General features: G+C 58.7%; 2 protein-coding genes across 3 annotated transcripts; both read right to left on the bottom strand.

The window, feature by feature from the left end:
• Positions 1–714: 714 nt before the first annotated feature.
• CTXN1 (cortexin 1) lies at positions 715–3,765 on the bottom strand. Of its 2 annotated transcripts, none has more exons than XM_027547549.1 (2): positions 3,678–3,765; positions 715–1,778 (listed from the first exon to the last, which is right to left on the bottom strand). In XM_027547549.1, the coding sequence occupies exon 2, from the start codon at positions 1,756–1,758 to the stop codon at positions 1,510–1,512; it is 249 nt and encodes an 82-aa protein (XP_027403350.1). In that variant the 5' UTR covers positions 1,759–1,778; positions 3,678–3,765; the 3' UTR covers positions 715–1,509. The 2 variants fall into 2 exon arrangements, with proteins under 2 accessions (XP_027403350.1, XP_027403349.1); XM_027547548.1 differs by lacking the exon at positions 3,678–3,765 and adding an exon at positions 2,140–2,318.
• TIMM44 (translocase of inner mitochondrial membrane 44) lies at positions 2,890–15,866 on the bottom strand. Its single transcript, XM_027547547.1, has 13 exons — positions 15,744–15,866; positions 13,855–13,956; positions 11,824–11,994; positions 10,528–10,608; positions 9,452–9,601; positions 8,323–8,462; positions 7,936–8,021; positions 7,138–7,230; positions 6,922–7,046; positions 6,050–6,100; positions 4,305–4,394; positions 3,678–3,788; positions 2,890–3,372 (listed from the first exon to the last, which is right to left on the bottom strand). The coding sequence occupies exons 1-13, from the start codon at positions 15,786–15,788 to the stop codon at positions 3,253–3,255; spliced, it is 1,365 nt and encodes a 454-aa protein (XP_027403348.1). The 5' UTR covers positions 15,789–15,866; the 3' UTR covers positions 2,890–3,252.
• Positions 15,867–16,282: the final 416 nt, after the last annotated feature.

Here is a 16,282-nt window from a genome sequence, read left to right as displayed (position 1 = left end):
CCCCCTCCATCAGCCTCCCTGGAGGTGCGGAGGCAGGGACAGGCTGGTTTGGGCTGGGCGGGGGCACCAGGTGTCCTCCCACAGTACTGCCTTCTCCCAGATCTTACCAGTCCTCTAAGAGCTGGCGAAATTTCTGTTCACGGAGCCTGTGCATTCACACAACATTCCTTTTATAGCAACACTCAGTTTCTCCCCACACACACTGCACACGGCTCCCCCGGGGCGCACAACACTTCTCCTAGGCGGGTCGTGGAACGGAGCCAGCCCACTCCGTGACCACGGCCCCACCACACCAGACCTGAGGTTTCTGAAGTTGATGGTGGGATGGAGGGATCAGGTCAGAGTGGTCTGGGGCTGCAGGTATGGTCACAGTGTCAGGAGGCCACGTCAGGTCTCGGAGACAACCTCCAGGGCTGGCTGAGGGTGCCCCATCCCAGCTCCCTACCAGGCTAAGTCGCCCCAAGTTAAGGGAAGGAAGGGTGGTCCTGGCTCTTTCTAGAATGGGGGGAATTAGAGACGGTTAGCCTCAGTTCCCCAGAGCATGCATCTGGGTGTTTCTCAGCCCTGGGCAGCTCTTAAGAGTGTGCAAAAGTCAGCCCTGGGTTCAGATTCTAGCTCTGGCAAGTCACTGAACCTGTCTGGACCCGAGTCCCCAGGCCTGTAGAATGACGATGCTAACAAGATCCTGAAAATACAAGAGGCCGAAGTGCAGAGTCTCTACCTCAGCACACTGCTTGGCATGCAGTAAGCGCTCAATAATAGCTTTTATTAACAGCATGGGCTCAGAGGCAAGGAGGAGTGAGAGGCCAGAGGAGGGTCTGGGGAGGGGGTGTGGCAGAGGGATCAGGGGGAGGTAGCAGGCGAGCCAAAGAAGGGTGGAGGTGGTAACAGAGGGAGGGGCGCGCTGACCTGAACTGGGGCCTGGGCTGGGGGCACGAGGGAACCTGTCTGCCCTCTCCTCCCGTGGAAGGAGCCACCCATCCTGGATACAGCAGCCATTGTCGCTCTTCAGGCTCTGTCTCCGGAGCAGGCCGCGCAGGGCATATTGGTCTGCAGTATCCCACCCCGTGAGCCCAGGAGAGCCTGCCTCGCAAGCCGGAGCCCGAGGAGGGGCTCAGCGCTTACGGGCGGGGTTGCGCGCGGTGGGGAGTGAGGATGGTCACAGAACAAGGAGAAAGGGAAAGGATACGGGGGTCTCTGAATACAGGAGTGGACAGGACACTCATGCTGCTAGGCGGCAGGACAACAGCAAAGAAACACCTACACGCTGGGGGCGGAGGGGTGGGACAGGGCAGGATAAAGGCACGAAGTGGGGCTCCGGCCTGGCCAGGAGGGAAGATGGGAGGGGTCTGAGGGGGGAGGGCTTGGACTTCTCCTCATGCCCTCCCCACTCGGGCTGCGGGCTCGCGGGGCAGGATCCCGAGCGCGGTCCAGGCCTGGCGGCGCCCCTCGTCAAATCTGCCCTGGGAGACAGACCCCGCCGAGGGCCGGCCAGGGGCGCCGCACAGCTCAGACCAGCGCGTAGTCGAACTGCCCGCGCTCGAGCGCCTCCTTGTGGTCGGTCCAGGACGAGGCGGGCATGCGGCTGTAGGGGTCGAGCAGGATACGCACGCAGCGCACCATCAGCAGCACCAGCACCACGAGCAGGCACAGCACGAAGGCGAACACGGTGCGCTGCTCCGCGTCCAGGCCCGCACCCACCGGGGGCCCCGTAGACGGTGGCAGCGGCTCGGGGGACAGGGTCCACGTCGCGCTCATGGCTCACATCGCCGCGCGCCCTGGGGAGGAGAGGCCCGCCCGGGATGCGGGGATGAAGCTGCGACCTCCCTCGCCCCCGCATCGTCCCCTCCCGCCGCCGCCCCCCCACTCCCTGCGGAGCCCCAGCCCCCGCCTGCGCCTCAGTCCCGGGGCTACGCCCATGCCCGGCCCGCGAGCACCCAACTCCGGGCGTGCTCGCAGGTGGGGACGCTATGAACAAGGAGAGAAAACCCCGACCCGGCCGGTCCGCGCACAACAGGTGCGAACGCGCGGTCTGGGGAGGTGGCGGGGGCTAGACCCGGCTCCCCCGCCCCACTCCCTTTGTTCTTGCGTCCCGGGGACCCCCCTCCCCCACCACCCCCGTCCCGCCGCGCCCCTCACCCTGGCCTGAACCGGGACCGGGACCCAACGCCCGGCAGCCTCGCTGTCTTCCGGGACCCGCACCCTGTCCGCTCTTGGCCTCTCCGCGGCGGCGACCCCGGCTCTGCCCACCCCACCCGCCCCTGGAGCCGCGGAGACCGAGGCAGGCGAGCAGCGCGCGAGCCGGGCCGCCGCGGCTGTTCCCATGGCGACGGGGGGGCGGGGCCGCCGCGGGGGGCGGAGGCTGCGCAGGGAGCGGCGCTCGCGCCCGCGACCCCGCCCCGCCCACCGGGAAAACCGGGCCCCGCCCCGAGCCGCTCGAGGCATAGACCACCAGCCCCAAAGAACCGTGAGCACCAAGGACTTCACCCTCCCACCCCAACCAGTACTCCTAAACCTCCCAGCCCGACTTCAGCTCCCACACTCCCATTCTCCTCTGCAACTGACCTCTCAGTTTCCCTGTTTGGAGGATCCCAGTGCCCCCAAAACTCATTCCAGCGCTAAAGGTCCCCTGGCCCCAGGGACCCCAACCTTCAAGAGACCCCACCCAGGTCACCGAAAACCTCCATAGCTTTCCTTGTCATTGTCCCCCCTCACCCCCACACATAGCTAGGGTGGGCAGGGTCTTGCCCAGGTAAAGCCACCCCCTCTTCTGTTGCAGCTTCTTTAGTCACCATGACCGCCTCCTCATCACCACTGGGCTGGCCACCTCCTCCTCAGTCCCAGCTCCCCCACCCCAGTGACAGACACCCTGGACAACCCAAGTTGTTCTCTTGCACTTTGGTGATTTATTATTTCCAAATCTCCACTTATATACAGGATAACAAGGGCACTGTTTAAAAAAAAAAAAAGAGCTAAAATGGCCTGGCTGATGTGGCCAGTGGGCCCAGGCCCCACTGCTCAGTCCTGGGAGGGAGTGCCTGGTCTGAGGCCCGCAGGCCAGCAGCCACCAGGGGGCCGATGCAGCCCCCTACCCTCCCCGCTCCATCCAGCCGGTGTTGCAGCTGGCCTGGCCGAGCAGGGGCAGAGCTGACAGTCCTGTCCCCAGAGCTCTGGCTGCTGCAGGTGGACGCCAGTTCCCTGCATGTCCACAGTGAGGGTCAGCCCTGGAGGGCCCGGGCATGGCCGCCATGCTCAGAGGACCTGCTCTGTGCTGGAGGCTGAGATGTCCAGGAGCCGCCAGGCTGCATAGGGGTTCAGCTCGTCCTGGTCTCGGCAGAGAGCCCACACATACAGCATTCGCAGTACCTTGTCCTGCGGAACCCAGGAAGGGTGAGGGCTGGAGGCAGGGAGCACCCGGTACCCACACCAGAAGGAGGGCAGGGTGATGCTGCAGCCAGGTCAGGGCTGGGAGGGAGCAGGGAGCGGGTCTGGGGTGTTGGCCTGGGTCTGGGATCCAGAGCAAAGGCTGGGGCAGAGGCTGGGACTCAGGACTTGGTCAAACCAGACAGACCAGTGGCCCTCTGACCTCCACCAGGCCCAGAGCAACATGCCGTCCTGGTGCCCTGCACTGCAGGGAACTCAGTGCGTGCCCTGCCCCTCCCTTCCTGCCCACTTACCGGGTCACCCTCGACCACTTCGCCTTTGGGGTTCTTGATCACCATCACCATCTGGGCCTGGAAGGTGATGATCAGCACTGGCCCCTGCTCCATCATCTTGCCCATGGCCAGCTGCAGGGGGTGGGGACAAGGTGGATGGGCCTCAGAGAGTGGTCCCTGGTGCCTTCCTTGCAGCCCCCATCCAGGGGCAGACCCGAGCTTCAGCACCCCAGGCCTACCGCCTCCCACTGGTCTGTTTCCAGTGGGAACTTCCCAACTGTAAGCAGAATCGGACAGGATCCCTGGACTGAGGCTTTGTGGACACACAGAGGCCTCTCAGAGCCACCCGTCTTCCATATGGGTGTGGGCTCCCCACAGAGTCGTGGCCGAGAGACCAGTGGGGGCCTGAGCGGTCCCAAAAGAGCCCCCACCTTTCTCAGTGAGAGTCCTGGCCTCAGGAGTCCCGGGATCTGGGCAGCAGCACCCCTGGGCCACCACTTGCTTGAGAATTCCCAACTCCAGGACTATGGAAACCCTTCAGTGAAAGCGACCCTACTCCTCCAGGGACAAGGAACTCACCCTTCCCAGCTGAGCACAATTCAGAGAAGCACCCCTGCCCCTCCCCGCCACCCTGGAAGAGGCACTCACATCGATGTGGTCAATGTCCAGGATGCGGGAGTGGAACTGGAGGCCCAGAGCCTTGGCCTGCTGGATTGGGTGGGCCAGTTGGCTGTAGGTCTGCAACAAGAAGCCGAACATGCCCATGGGACCGGTTACCCTCGAGCAAGCCATGCCAAGGCACCTAGGAGCCGGGGGCACCACACACCCCAGGCCAGTAGTGGGCTCACAGGCAGGGTTTCAAGCTTTCAGCTTGTGTACCTCCCAAAAAGGGCTCTCGCGCCAGGAGTGACAGATGCCAGGATCAGGCAGGCTGGTGCCACCCTCTTGCTGGCGCGAGTCACACACTTCCCTCTCATTACCAAGACAACACCGTATCACCACTATTGAAAGCGGTATTAATCAGTGAGGTCGGGAATGCTCCTGGAACGCAAACAGGAACATGCTCCCAGAGAGGTAAGTTGAGGCCTCTCTGGCTGATGCAGAACATTCTCCTGTGGATCCTGGCCTGGAACCAAACGCTTTTTTCTAGGATTCATCCTGCCCCACGGCTGCGCTGGGGTGAGCTGCCTGGGTCTGCCTGCTTCTCCTTGACCAGCGCCTGTGGGTGGCTTTCGGCCACAGGCAGCCTGTTTCTCCTATGGGGGCAAAGACACCATAGCCCTCTTGTGCCTGCTCCCAAGCCTGGGATATGGCAATCTCGCATCTCAATGGAAGACATTCCAACAGCACCCACTTTTTATGCAACTAACGGACCCACCAAATGAAAAGAAAAAAAAAGGTGCCAATCTGAGTTCTGGTGTGCTTTCTTAAAGATGACATTCTCAGAACGCCCTGGGGTGAGTGGCTTCAACTTCAGCTGTGTTTCTAGGGGCACCAGCAGCAGCTCGCGGGTAGAGATAACCAGTCACATCTTAACAGTCCCAAAGTTAAAAAAAAAAAAAAAAAACCAACCCACTCATAAACGCCTGCTGGATTAGTCACCGTGCAGGGGAGTATTTAAAAAGAAAACCTGACATCTTCTCCTCTGCTTTTCCCAACTTGTTTGTGAGCTGGGTACAGCAGAGAATCAGCCAAAAGAGATTCTGGATTATTTAGTATCAAGAAGCTGGGGGTGAAGAAAAACAAACTCCCAGAAGACACAGGTCAGGGAGCCAGAAGGATGGGGCAAGGTGGCCCCGTGGGGACAAGCAGGCTGCCAGGAAGGGACGGGGCAGACGGGGTGCTCCCAAGGCCGCCTGACCCGTCACCACGCAGCCCAGCCCTTCCTGTGGCCTGGGACCTGGAGTTGGAGCTCCAGCTAGGCCTCCTTAAGACACGCAGCTCTTACCCACGCAGAAATATATCAATGTCTGCTTGGATCTATGTTTGAGGATCTCGTGATGAGAAAAACAGCTAATGAATCCATCCAATGCCGCCTGTGTGGGAGCTCTGCTTTGGTGTCCCCAAAGCACCCTCTTGATTCCCAAGGGATGAGCCCAGTGATGTAACCCTGGCCTTGGGAAGGGGGGCCATGGGGCCTCACACCCCACTTGCTGGCCAGCACCTGTGACCCCCATGCACAGAGTGAACATCTGATGCACCCCAGGGTTCTCCAGTATCCCTTTCCACCCACTTCCCTGACCCCTGGATCCCCAGCCTGCAGCCACCCCCAGCCCCGACACTCCCATCCCCATCGAGCTCTTCCTGGATGGAGCCACCCAAGCAGATCTCCTCCAAATTGTTATTTCTTCTTAGGCCTAAACAGGAAAAAAAAAAAGCCAGCAAGCACTCACAGCTTCATAGCACCAGTCTTTGAGAATGTCGAGTTCCCCAGAAATCATGGCCTAAAAAGGGAAAGACAAAAAATCAAGTATGAGAATGAGTGGGCTTTGGAGGCAGGGAGATACTGCTAGAGAATGTTCTCCAGGGAGACCCTTTCCTTGCAGCCTCCCAGCCCCACCCTGGGGTCCAAGTCTGGGGAGGGGAGACCTGGCCAGGCTGGGGCAGTGGGAGGGGAGCTCCCGCAGCTAACAGTGGGGCAGCCCAGAGTGGGTCCCCAGGGTCTGCAGGAAGGAAGGGGAAGGTGGCAGTGGTCGGAGGTCTGGTCCCAGCCTGGAAACTGAGCCAAGGTGGCCATGCAGGGGCAGCCTGCCTGCCCTGGGGACAAAGCTCTAGATGGCCTGGCCCAGGAGGGACGGGGCAGAGGGGGAGTGTGGGGGAGGGCTCTCAGGGTGCAAGGAGAGAAGCTGCCACAGCAACAGGATGTGGTGAGGGTCCTGGGGGGTAGGGGGCGCTGTGGGGGAACCACAGAGCATGGTGGGGGTGGGGGCTGAGATGACTTCACCCCAGAGGATCCTGCCTGGGCTCGGGCTGCTGCTTTTGGGAGATGCTACCTTTTCACCTCCTCCCAGCCCTGCCCTGAGTGTCCTGAGGAAGCTGAGAACACGGAGGAGGGAGAAGGGCCCCAGGAGGAGGGATCAGATGTTTACAGAGGACTGGGGGGCAGGAGGTGGGGGGACGCTCCCTGCAGTCCCACTAGGCCACGCCACAGGCCTCTGTATGCACTGGGCTGCAGGACTCCCAGGCTCTAGCCAGGGCTGGTGGCCATGGAGGGGCAGGGACGTGGCAGGGAAAAGGCAGAACACCTAGCCAGGCGCACACCCACCTCCAGGACGTTGGGGATGATGTCGTTCTCGCACTGCTGCAGGAAGCGGTCCTTGTCAAAGGCGGGGTCCACACGCAGGATCTCTGTGAGCACCTCTGACATCTCTGTCTTCGAGAACAGGCCCCCTGGGATGGCCGAGCCGGCAGGGCAGTGAGGGCCTGAGACTGCCCCCTTGCTGGCTCAGGGTGAGGGGATGTCTTGGGGCAGCCCACTCACCCAGCAAATCCGTGACCTTGTCTGTTAGCACACGGGATGCCCGGATGAAGGCATTGTCGCTCTCGTCATACTTCATCTTCATCTCAAAGAACCCTGTGGCAGGTGGCGGGTAGGGTCAGGGCCCTTCCAGAAAGACACCCCTACTCCATCACAGCCCCCTCCCCGAGCAGACTGGGTAACTGAGGGGGCCTCTCCGAGGCTGCTTCTTCCTCAAGAGACCAGGGCCTGTGGGTCAACCTCAGGGTGGGGGTGTGGAGACCCTGCCACCATGACCTTGGGGGGCTGTGTGAACCGTGGGGGGGCCACCTCCATTGGCAGCTGCTTTCACTGCAAAGGAAACACAGGCTCCTGGGAATCACCATGGGATGACGGACAGGCTCCCTGTCAGTGCGAGGGAAGCCAGGTGCCCTAGAGTGGGCAGAGCATGCTGGGCCTTGAGCTGGTTCCTGGCTTGTGAGGCAGGGTGTGTAAGGGCCAAATCCACAGCTGCACCATCGGGGTGGGGATGGGGGGGTGGGGGACACTCATACCTGCCTGCCCCACAGCCACACTGGCTCTAGTCAAGATGGTGACCCAGGCCCGACAGCAGAGCCCCTGCCGCCCAAGATGTACTGGGTGCTTCCCCTCGGGCCTCCTGAGGCCCACACTCCACTGCTCACACGCTGGGTGACTCTGCTGCAGTGCCTGGCCCCCTCAGACCCCAGCCTCCTCCTCTGTGTGGTGTCCGCCCCCGGGGAGCGCTCAGTGAGTGTCTCTCACCGCCCTGCCGTTGGGCCGTTCTGAGATGGGGACACTCACGATTGAATACCACATTGTTGTCCCTGAAGTCCTTCCACTGCTGGTACCACTTGGAATCCTTGTGCAGCACGACCCCCAGTGCCTCTCTGGGGAAGACCAGGGAAGCCAGTGAGCGCAGTGCAGGGGCCGCTCCCACGGGGAGAGGGACCAGTCAGACAGTGTGATGACCCTGGCCTCACCTCCCGGCCTCCTGCCTTCTCATTTCCCCTGCCCATCCCTTCCCACCTCCATTCTCTCAGGGAGCCAGGGAACCCTGGGGAGAAAGAAACCCCACAAGCAGATTCGGGTCGGAACCCTGTGTGGTCCTCAGAGACAGACAACACTGCAGGTGGCTAAAAAGGGAGGTGGAGACGGGGCGGGAAGGCCCCTGACCGGTCTGGTACCTACTCATTGGCCTCAAACACTTTCTCTTCCTTGAATTTCTCTCCAGCAAACTCCTTCCTTTTCCGGAGCCGCTCCGGTCGCCGATAGGGCCCGGTCTGTCCCAGGACACTCTCGTCGATCTCCTTCTTGACAGACTCCACGCCCTGCAGAGCACAGCCGGGCATGTAGGAGTTGGGCAACCCCCGACCAGAAGCTGTACACCCACCCTAGCTCCAGGTCTCAAGGTCACCTGCCTTGCAGGTTCAGGCCAAGGATTTGTCGGAGCCTCGGGGGGGAGGCAGACGCTCGCTGCCGGGAGAAGACCCTGGCTATCTGACTTCTGCCCCTGACTCCCCCCGATCCCCACCAACCCCTGCTCTAAGAGCAGCCTCCAGACGACCCTCACATTCTGAGGTCGATTCCCCGTCTCCCTGGAAACCTCCCTTCAGCTGGGGAGAAACCAGCAACTGGAGGGGCATCCTGAGCGGCCCCTGCCCCATGACCCCTATCCAGGCTGACCCAGTCTGTGGATCCCGACTTCCCAAACCTCTGGAACCCATTTCCCTCCCGGCCCCAACACCCCAGACACTCTCCAGCCACCTCTGAGCCGCTGCCCGAGTCCTCGTTGGCGGCTGTGCTTTCAGGATAAAACCTGAACTCTTCCGTGTGGCCCCCAGGCCCCTGCAGTGGCTCTGGTCACAGCCAGTTGGCCCCGGTGCCCCGAGCTGGCTATGCCTGCTCCCCTGGCCTGGAGCAGCCCCTGGACGCTCCTGTTGTTACTCAGGACTGCCTGCCCCTTCCCTGTCCCCATGCCTGCCCTGCGATCCTTTGAGAGCAGCAACTCAGACCTTCTCTCCTGTGGCCCTGTGGCCAGCAGAGGGCCCAGTGTGAGGTAAGGTCTTCACAGAAGGAATTCAGGACCTCAAGTGACCGGGAGTGATAGTCTCGGGGTTCTGGGCCAGACCTAAGGGTGTCAGCCACTGACTACGGGCTGGAGCTCTCGGTCTGGTAACCCGTAGCTCCCTAGGGGCCACAATTTGCCCAAGACCACCCAGCTGGGAGGGCTGAGCCCAGAGATGGGAACTCGGCTCCTGGGGGCTGGGAGCGGGACAGAGTCTCGAGTGCCCGCAGGCACGAGCGCAGCCCAGCTTACCTGGGAGAGGGCTTTGAAGGCAGCAGTCCGGCCAAGCCTCTCCCCGCCTTTGGACACTGACTCGGCAGACTGCTTGGCGGTCTTGGCTGCTTCTTCCACACCTTCCTTGATTTTCCGGCCAAGGTCACTTTTACTGACTTCGTCAAGACTCTACTGAGACAGAGAAAGGGGAGGTGTCAACGTGGCATAGGCTGGGGGCTGGCAGGAGCTCCCCCAGGGCTAAGGGCCAACCAGGCCAAAGAGGGGTGGGAGCAGGCAGCCTGAGTTTGTCTGGCTGATGGAGCTGTGACGGGTATGTGCATGCTCGAGAAGGGTGCCTATGACCTCTGGGGCACTGGGCCTGGGGCTGCAGGCACGGAGCAGACAGGAGCCCCAGCTCTCCCAGGATACATAGGAGTGGCACCCACAGGTGGCAGGGAGGCAGGAAGAAGGTGAGGAGGTGTACATGGAGCTGGGCTGGCCTCAAAGCCCTGCCCCTCTCTCCTGGAGATGCAGGAGACTCGAGTTCGATCCCTAGGTTGGAAGGATCCCCTGGAAAAGGGCATGGCCACCCACTCCAGTATTCTTGCCTGGAGAATCCCATGGACAGGGAGCCTGGACAGAGGGCTACAGTCCATGGGTCACAAGACTGAAGTGACTTAGCAGGCAGGTCCCTCTCTCCAGCCCAGGAGAACAGAAAAACCAAAGAGAAGCAACAAAGAAGAAAGCCCTCCAGGAAAGTCACTCCCACCTCCACCCTTGGAGGCAAAGTACTCACCTCCTATCCTAAGGAGGGAAGAAAAACATCCTCATTTGACCCTCCTGATTGTAGCACAGAGGCTTCTAACTTAAGCAGGCCAGTGAACTACAGGCCAGTGGGCTGGTCTGACGTCGCCCTCCTTCCTGAGGGCATCCTGGACTCCGGAAAGCCTCTGGAGTGAACAGGCTGCTCACCACCCCAGCCTACACAGTGCTGGCTGCCAGTTCTTCCTGAGGCTCCCAGCACCGCCCCCGCCCCCCAACTCCTCTGCCAGAGGTGGGAACAAACAGGCCCTGCAGCCTCGGGTAAGAGGCCCTGGGAGCCCTGAGGCCATTACCTCCTTGACGGTGCCTGTGATCTCCCCCAGCTTCTTCCTGATCACCTCGCTTGTCCGCAGGGTTTCCGATTCAATGGTTCTCTAGGGGGAAGGACATTGTGTCTCTGTGTTGTGATGCACAGTCCAAAGCAGCATTTTCTCAGCAGTCCCTTCCTCCCCAGACACCTCTGTTTCTCTTGCCCCTCCCCCTCAGCCTGCCCAACGGGTCCCTCCCTTCTGCCCAGGGTCCCTGGCTGCCCCTCAGCCTGGCATGAATCCTGGACAAGGACCCTCCTGAGCACAAAGCCCCAGGCCCCGAATCTCTCTCTGGGTGGCAGCGGGTGAACTCTTCTACCTGCTCATCAGTGATATGTTGAGGGCGGTGGTGGTGGGGTGCTGTTCCCACTCTGCCCCCACCCAGGCACCCTGCCTCAACCTCAGCCTCCTCTGCCCCCAGGTGGCCCCTCAGCCCACTCCTCTTCCTTCATGACAAGGAAGGGCGCTCTCCCATAGGGTGGAATCCCCCACAGAGAGTTTAGCGGAGACTCGGAGGGAACAGGCCTCACTGCGCCAGCAGCCCGGGATCGGGGGTCAACACAGCGAAACACCGAGGGACCTGGGGCATCCGGGGCAAGCGCCCACACTCCAGGCTCAGCCACCCACAGGGGAGATGGCAGGGCTCACAGAGCCCTCGCGGGCAGACAGATAAAGGGCTACAGGCCCATTCACAGGCAGCTGAAAGTTGTTTGGGTGTTTCCGTACGCTCTAATGGAAAAATCCAAGTTTTTGGCCAAATGACCATGTAACAATTACACTAGCCCTGGAACCCACTTTCTACCCATTGCACTCAGAGGCCCTCCGGAGTACACATCTCAAACCTAGTGCCTGAGAGATCTATGGAGATGTAGATTCTTCTTTTTTTTTTTCCTTTTTTATTTATTTTTAATTGGAGATGGTTGCTTTACAATGTTGTGTTGGTTTCTCCTGTAGAGCAGTGCGAGTCAGCCGTAAGTACACACATGTCCCCCTCTCTTGAGCCTCCCCCACAATGCAGATTCTGACACAGGAGGTCCAGAAAGCCCCCCATGTGCTGGTCTGTGTGCAGAGGATGCTGCAGGCTCACCACAGACCTGACAGGCTGAGTGGCTCCCCCGGCCCCCTTACTCCCCATCATCAGGGACCCTGACAGCCGGGGCACTGTGCTACAGGAATTCCTGGCTCCAGGGAGCAAGTAAGAGGTGAGAGAGGTTAATCAGTGATTAACATACTGGGTTGGCCAATAAGTCTGTTCAGAGACGAGTCGCGAAGGGGACTCACGTATTTCCTCCTGGCTTCCTGGAGTGCATCTGACTCTTCCAGCTTCTTGGCCTCATCTCGGAACTTTTTTATACTTTCTTTCATTTCTTTGTTTTTGGCTAATTCCTGTTTGATGTTATCGAGCAAGCCAGAGAGAAAGCCTTTTCTGCTTCCAGAGGAATAGGATTTGGACTAGAAAGAATGTAGAAAGAGACAAAGGATGTTTTTTTTTTTTAATTTTCTATTTTCTGTTGATACAGGTTTAACAATGAAGAGCTCTCTCTTTGCAGAAGAGTAGAAGAGGCACACTAAAAAACTATTAGGTGATAAACTGTGGAGCACCCAGACAACAAGACATTATTCAGCAATAAAAAGAAATGAAGCCACCACTTCCCTGGTGGCACAGAAGATAAGAATCTGCCTGCCAGTGCAGGGGACATGGGTTTGATCCCTGGTCCAGGAAGATCCCACATGAGGCCCCACTCCATGCACTGCCCTGCCCAATTCATGGGCTTTGGGGTCAGACACAGCTGGGTTTAGATCCTGGCTTCTCCTCCTTCACAGGCTCAGGAAAGAGAAAGCTTCAGAAATGATTGTGAGCGAGTGACTCAGGTCACGGGGACATGGCCACGTGTGCTTGGCTGCTCCCACTTCTGAGGGTGTGCGGGGTCCCCACCAGGCCTGGGGACTCACCCTACCAGTTTCGGGGCAACAGCCCCCCTGGCTGCTATCAAGCCCCAGCAAAAGAGGCAGAAAATCTGGGTGCTGCCCCAGAGGTGGGGTGGCCAGGCCTGGTGCTGGCAGGCAGCTGTCTGGTCCAGATGGGTCCTGGCCAGCCCTTCGCTAGGGGAAATCCAGGTTCCAAGAGTGTCAGGGACTGCCTCAGCTCACAGCAGCCCCACCATTCACCCCAGGACTGGGGACTGGGTGGTAGTGGTGGGGGGCAGGGCAGATCAGAGATGTGGACAACTAATGGGAAAGACACATCCCACACCTACAACAGCCCGAGGACACGGCTGGGGAGACAGGCTGGCACAGGTAACTAGAGGGCTGTGCTGAGACTCAAAAGAAAGGGAGGGTGTGAGCTGCTCAAGGATGTGGAAGTGGAGTCAGTGTGAAGTTTGGGGCTTTCCTCCCCATGGTGGTGACACACCAGCAGAAGCATGGTTGAGGAGGAGTGATGGAGAGGGCAAAAGCTCTAGGAAATGCTATTTCTGACAAACAACGTCAAGATTAAGAGAGATATCGGGGCTTCCCTGGTGGTCCAGTGGTTTAGAATCCACCTGCCAATGCAGGGGACATGGATTCGATCCCTGATCCGGGAAGATCCCACCTGCTGTGGGGCAACTAAACCCTGGTGCCACAATTACCGCAGCCTCCGAGCCCTAGAGGGTATGCTCTGCAACGAGAAAAGCCGACACAACGAGAAGCCCGCGCACGGCAACTAGAGAGTAGCCCCCACTCGCTGCAACCAGAGAAAGCCCCAAGCATAGCAACCAAGACCCAGGACAGCTATAAATAAAATTATGCAAATTATATATATAAACTTTATAAAAATATAAAAACATTATATAAATATATAAATATAAAATTACATAAAAACAAAATTACAGAAATTTTGTATAAAAATATAAATGTAAAAGTTTTATAAATAAATACAATAAAAAAAATAAAGGTAAGGATGGTCTAGCCTGGGGAAACCCAGCTCCAGAAGATGTGTGACTCTATGAATGCAAATGCCCATGGGGCCGTCTCCCAGAAGCAAGGCCCAGCTTTGCTTGAAGGACCCAGACGTGCGACCCAGTAGGTGGTGCATTTCAGCTCCGCTACAGGGATCCCAGTCCACTCTGGGAGGCAGGAGCCCCACCCACAGTGTGCCGAGCACTTCCAGATACCAAAAGCACCAGGCCCACTGGGCTCTGTGACTCCAGAAGGCCTGCCCATCAGAGGCCCCGGCAGTGTGGGCAGCATCCTGCAGGCCTCTTCTGTCACCTATGCCTGACCCTCACATCTCCCCTTCCAGCCAGCTGGCTCACATCTTGAGTCACTCACCAGGGTCAGCTCTCCACTAGGCCTGGGCAGCTGGTAGGAACCATGGGGCAGTGGCACTAGATTGTGGCTGGACAGTAGATGGACTCCGCTGCCAACACATCTCTAATCGAGGGAGAAGAGATAAAGATCCGTTTAGACCAGAGGGTGATGAGGAAGGAATGAAATAGGCCACCTAAAAGAGCAGAGATTGCTAAGACTCATCTGACGATTTTTATCCCATCCCACCTGCATGCTTGATGCTCGACCATCTTCTCAAATTATGAGAAGCCAGTGGAATCTGGTAGAAAGAGAAAATCTTGGAACTGTACCTGCAGGGCCTACATGTACCGTCCCGACTCTGAACCTAGGGGAAACCAGATGGGTCCTATGCCAACCTATGGTGGAAGAACGCTAAAGGCTAAATGTGCCAGTCTGATTTAAGGCCTTAGTCTGAAAATGGGCATGCGGAGCCTTGATGCTGGTAGCAACCAGCCTTCTCTACTTCTGCGGCCTCGGAGGACCAGAGGCCTGGGCTTTCAGAGGCACACACTGATAACTTACTGTCCCAGGCACGACCCTGCAATAAACCTACGATGTCCTGATCCAGGCTTGGGATGTGAGCAGAGCAACTTACGGGAGTCACCTGGGCAGAGAGATGCTGCTAACCTCATGTGAAAGGCATTTCTTCTCTGACCAAATGATGAACTTAAGCTCCAGGAGGGAAGCTCCATGTAGGTCCTGTTCAATGCTGCATCCTAGCACCCAGCATGGAGCCAGTAACATGGATGTCAATGACCTGACAAAATCACATTTCCATTTCTACAATCCCTGCGCCTCTCCTCATCCTGTTCCATGCTTCCTGTCTCCAGGAACTCTAAGCAACATACAGACTTACACAGATGCCATGATCTCCTATAGCTACTCAAGAGTAACTCCTGTGAGTTATCGAAACTTTTGTTTTAATTGCTTTGTTGTTTTCTTCTTTTAAATGCCTACAGCCATTGATCCTAGAGCCACCGACGTCAGCAGCAGTCTGAAGTTGAAGCCGATCGCTCTCTAATTGGGAAGGAAAACCCCACAGGAGGACGGAACCTGAAGGTGGCTCCTCTTTTGTCTTGTGCCCAAATCAAACACCTGTACACGCAGCCTTCAAACCCTGACTCAAAAGACAATCAGTCCAGAAGAAAAGCTCTGCCCTGAGTCAGAAACACCTTGTTTCTCCTGACACTCAGATTCCTGTGAGATAACTTTCCTTCCTGACCTGAGCTTTGGGCCAGGTCAACCACCCTGCTAGCTCTGAGACTGTGGGCAGCTTGCTTAGCACGACTGAGCTCCCAGTTTCCTAACCTGTTGAGATAGCATCAAATAGTAGCAACGTGAGTACTATTGTCCCAATGCACTTTATACGCCTTGACCCCCAAGGCATCTGTGAGCCCAGATTCTCAGCCAGGGCGACAACTACCTCCCGTACTTTCAGAGGATTAGGAGGAAAGACGGAAAGTGCTCCCGGTTGCGGACGAAGCGTATTAAGCCGAGCCGTGACTGTCACGGTTTTCTGCCTTTTCCTCGCCACTGCTTCTCCATGGAGCGCCACGGTCACCATTCACTCCTCGGTACACGTGGGGTCAGCCAGAAATGAGGGGCGATCATACATTACTGCCCCCGGCGGCTCCATGCATTACTGCCCCCGGCCGGACAGTCTCGGCTCCCCCGCCCTCAGGCCTAGCTCCAGGCCCCACGTTACCGGGCCCCCGCCCCGGCCTCGGCTGACCCAGTGACCAAACTCTGAGTCTCTCGCGGAGTCCAGGGAAGGGGGCAAAGAGGTCAAAGAACTCGGGACAACGAGATCCTGGAGGTCGCCAGTCCGGAGCTCCCTAGTCCCGCCCTCCTGGCCCCGCATATCTGCTCACCCGCGGGCAGCGGCAACAGCCTGCCCGCAGCGCCGCCGCCGCCATGCTGGAGGATCCCGTGTGACCTTCTCGGGGCGCGACTCGATACCGTCATCCGCCGCGTCTGCCTGGTAGGGTCTGGGCCTGGGAAAAGCAGACCTGGGGGCGGGGTTTGTGAAAGGAAGGGCGTATCATTGGACAGGACTCCTAAGGAAGGAGGGGCCGTGGAGGGAGGTCCATAATGGAGGCGTGGCCTCACAGAGGGCGGGAGAGTCCTGGAGAGCTAGGCCTCTGATAGGGCAGAGTTTCGGAAGAGCGGGGCCTGTGACTGGATGTGACCTGGGGGGCGTGTACTCCTGTGTGGCAGAGACCTATGGTTGGATAAGAAAGCGAAGAGGCGGAGCCTGAGGATGTGGAGTCTGTCACGAGCGAAGATTTTCCTACAGACAACCCAGGGTTCGCGTGGCCGGAAAGACCGGTACAGAGCGACCTACCATAAGAACCGATTCAACTGGGTTCTGACTGATTGACCGATGGGCCTGCCCTTTGCCACTGACTCT

The sequence above is a fragment of the Bos indicus x Bos taurus genome, chromosome 7, assembly GCF_003369695.1.
Source record: "Bos indicus x Bos taurus breed Angus x Brahman F1 hybrid chromosome 7, Bos_hybrid_MaternalHap_v2.0, whole genome shotgun sequence".
Lineage (NCBI taxonomy): Eukaryota > Metazoa > Chordata > Mammalia > Artiodactyla > Bovidae > Bos > Bos indicus x Bos taurus.
This window is presented reverse-complemented; position numbering and strand designations above follow the sequence as displayed.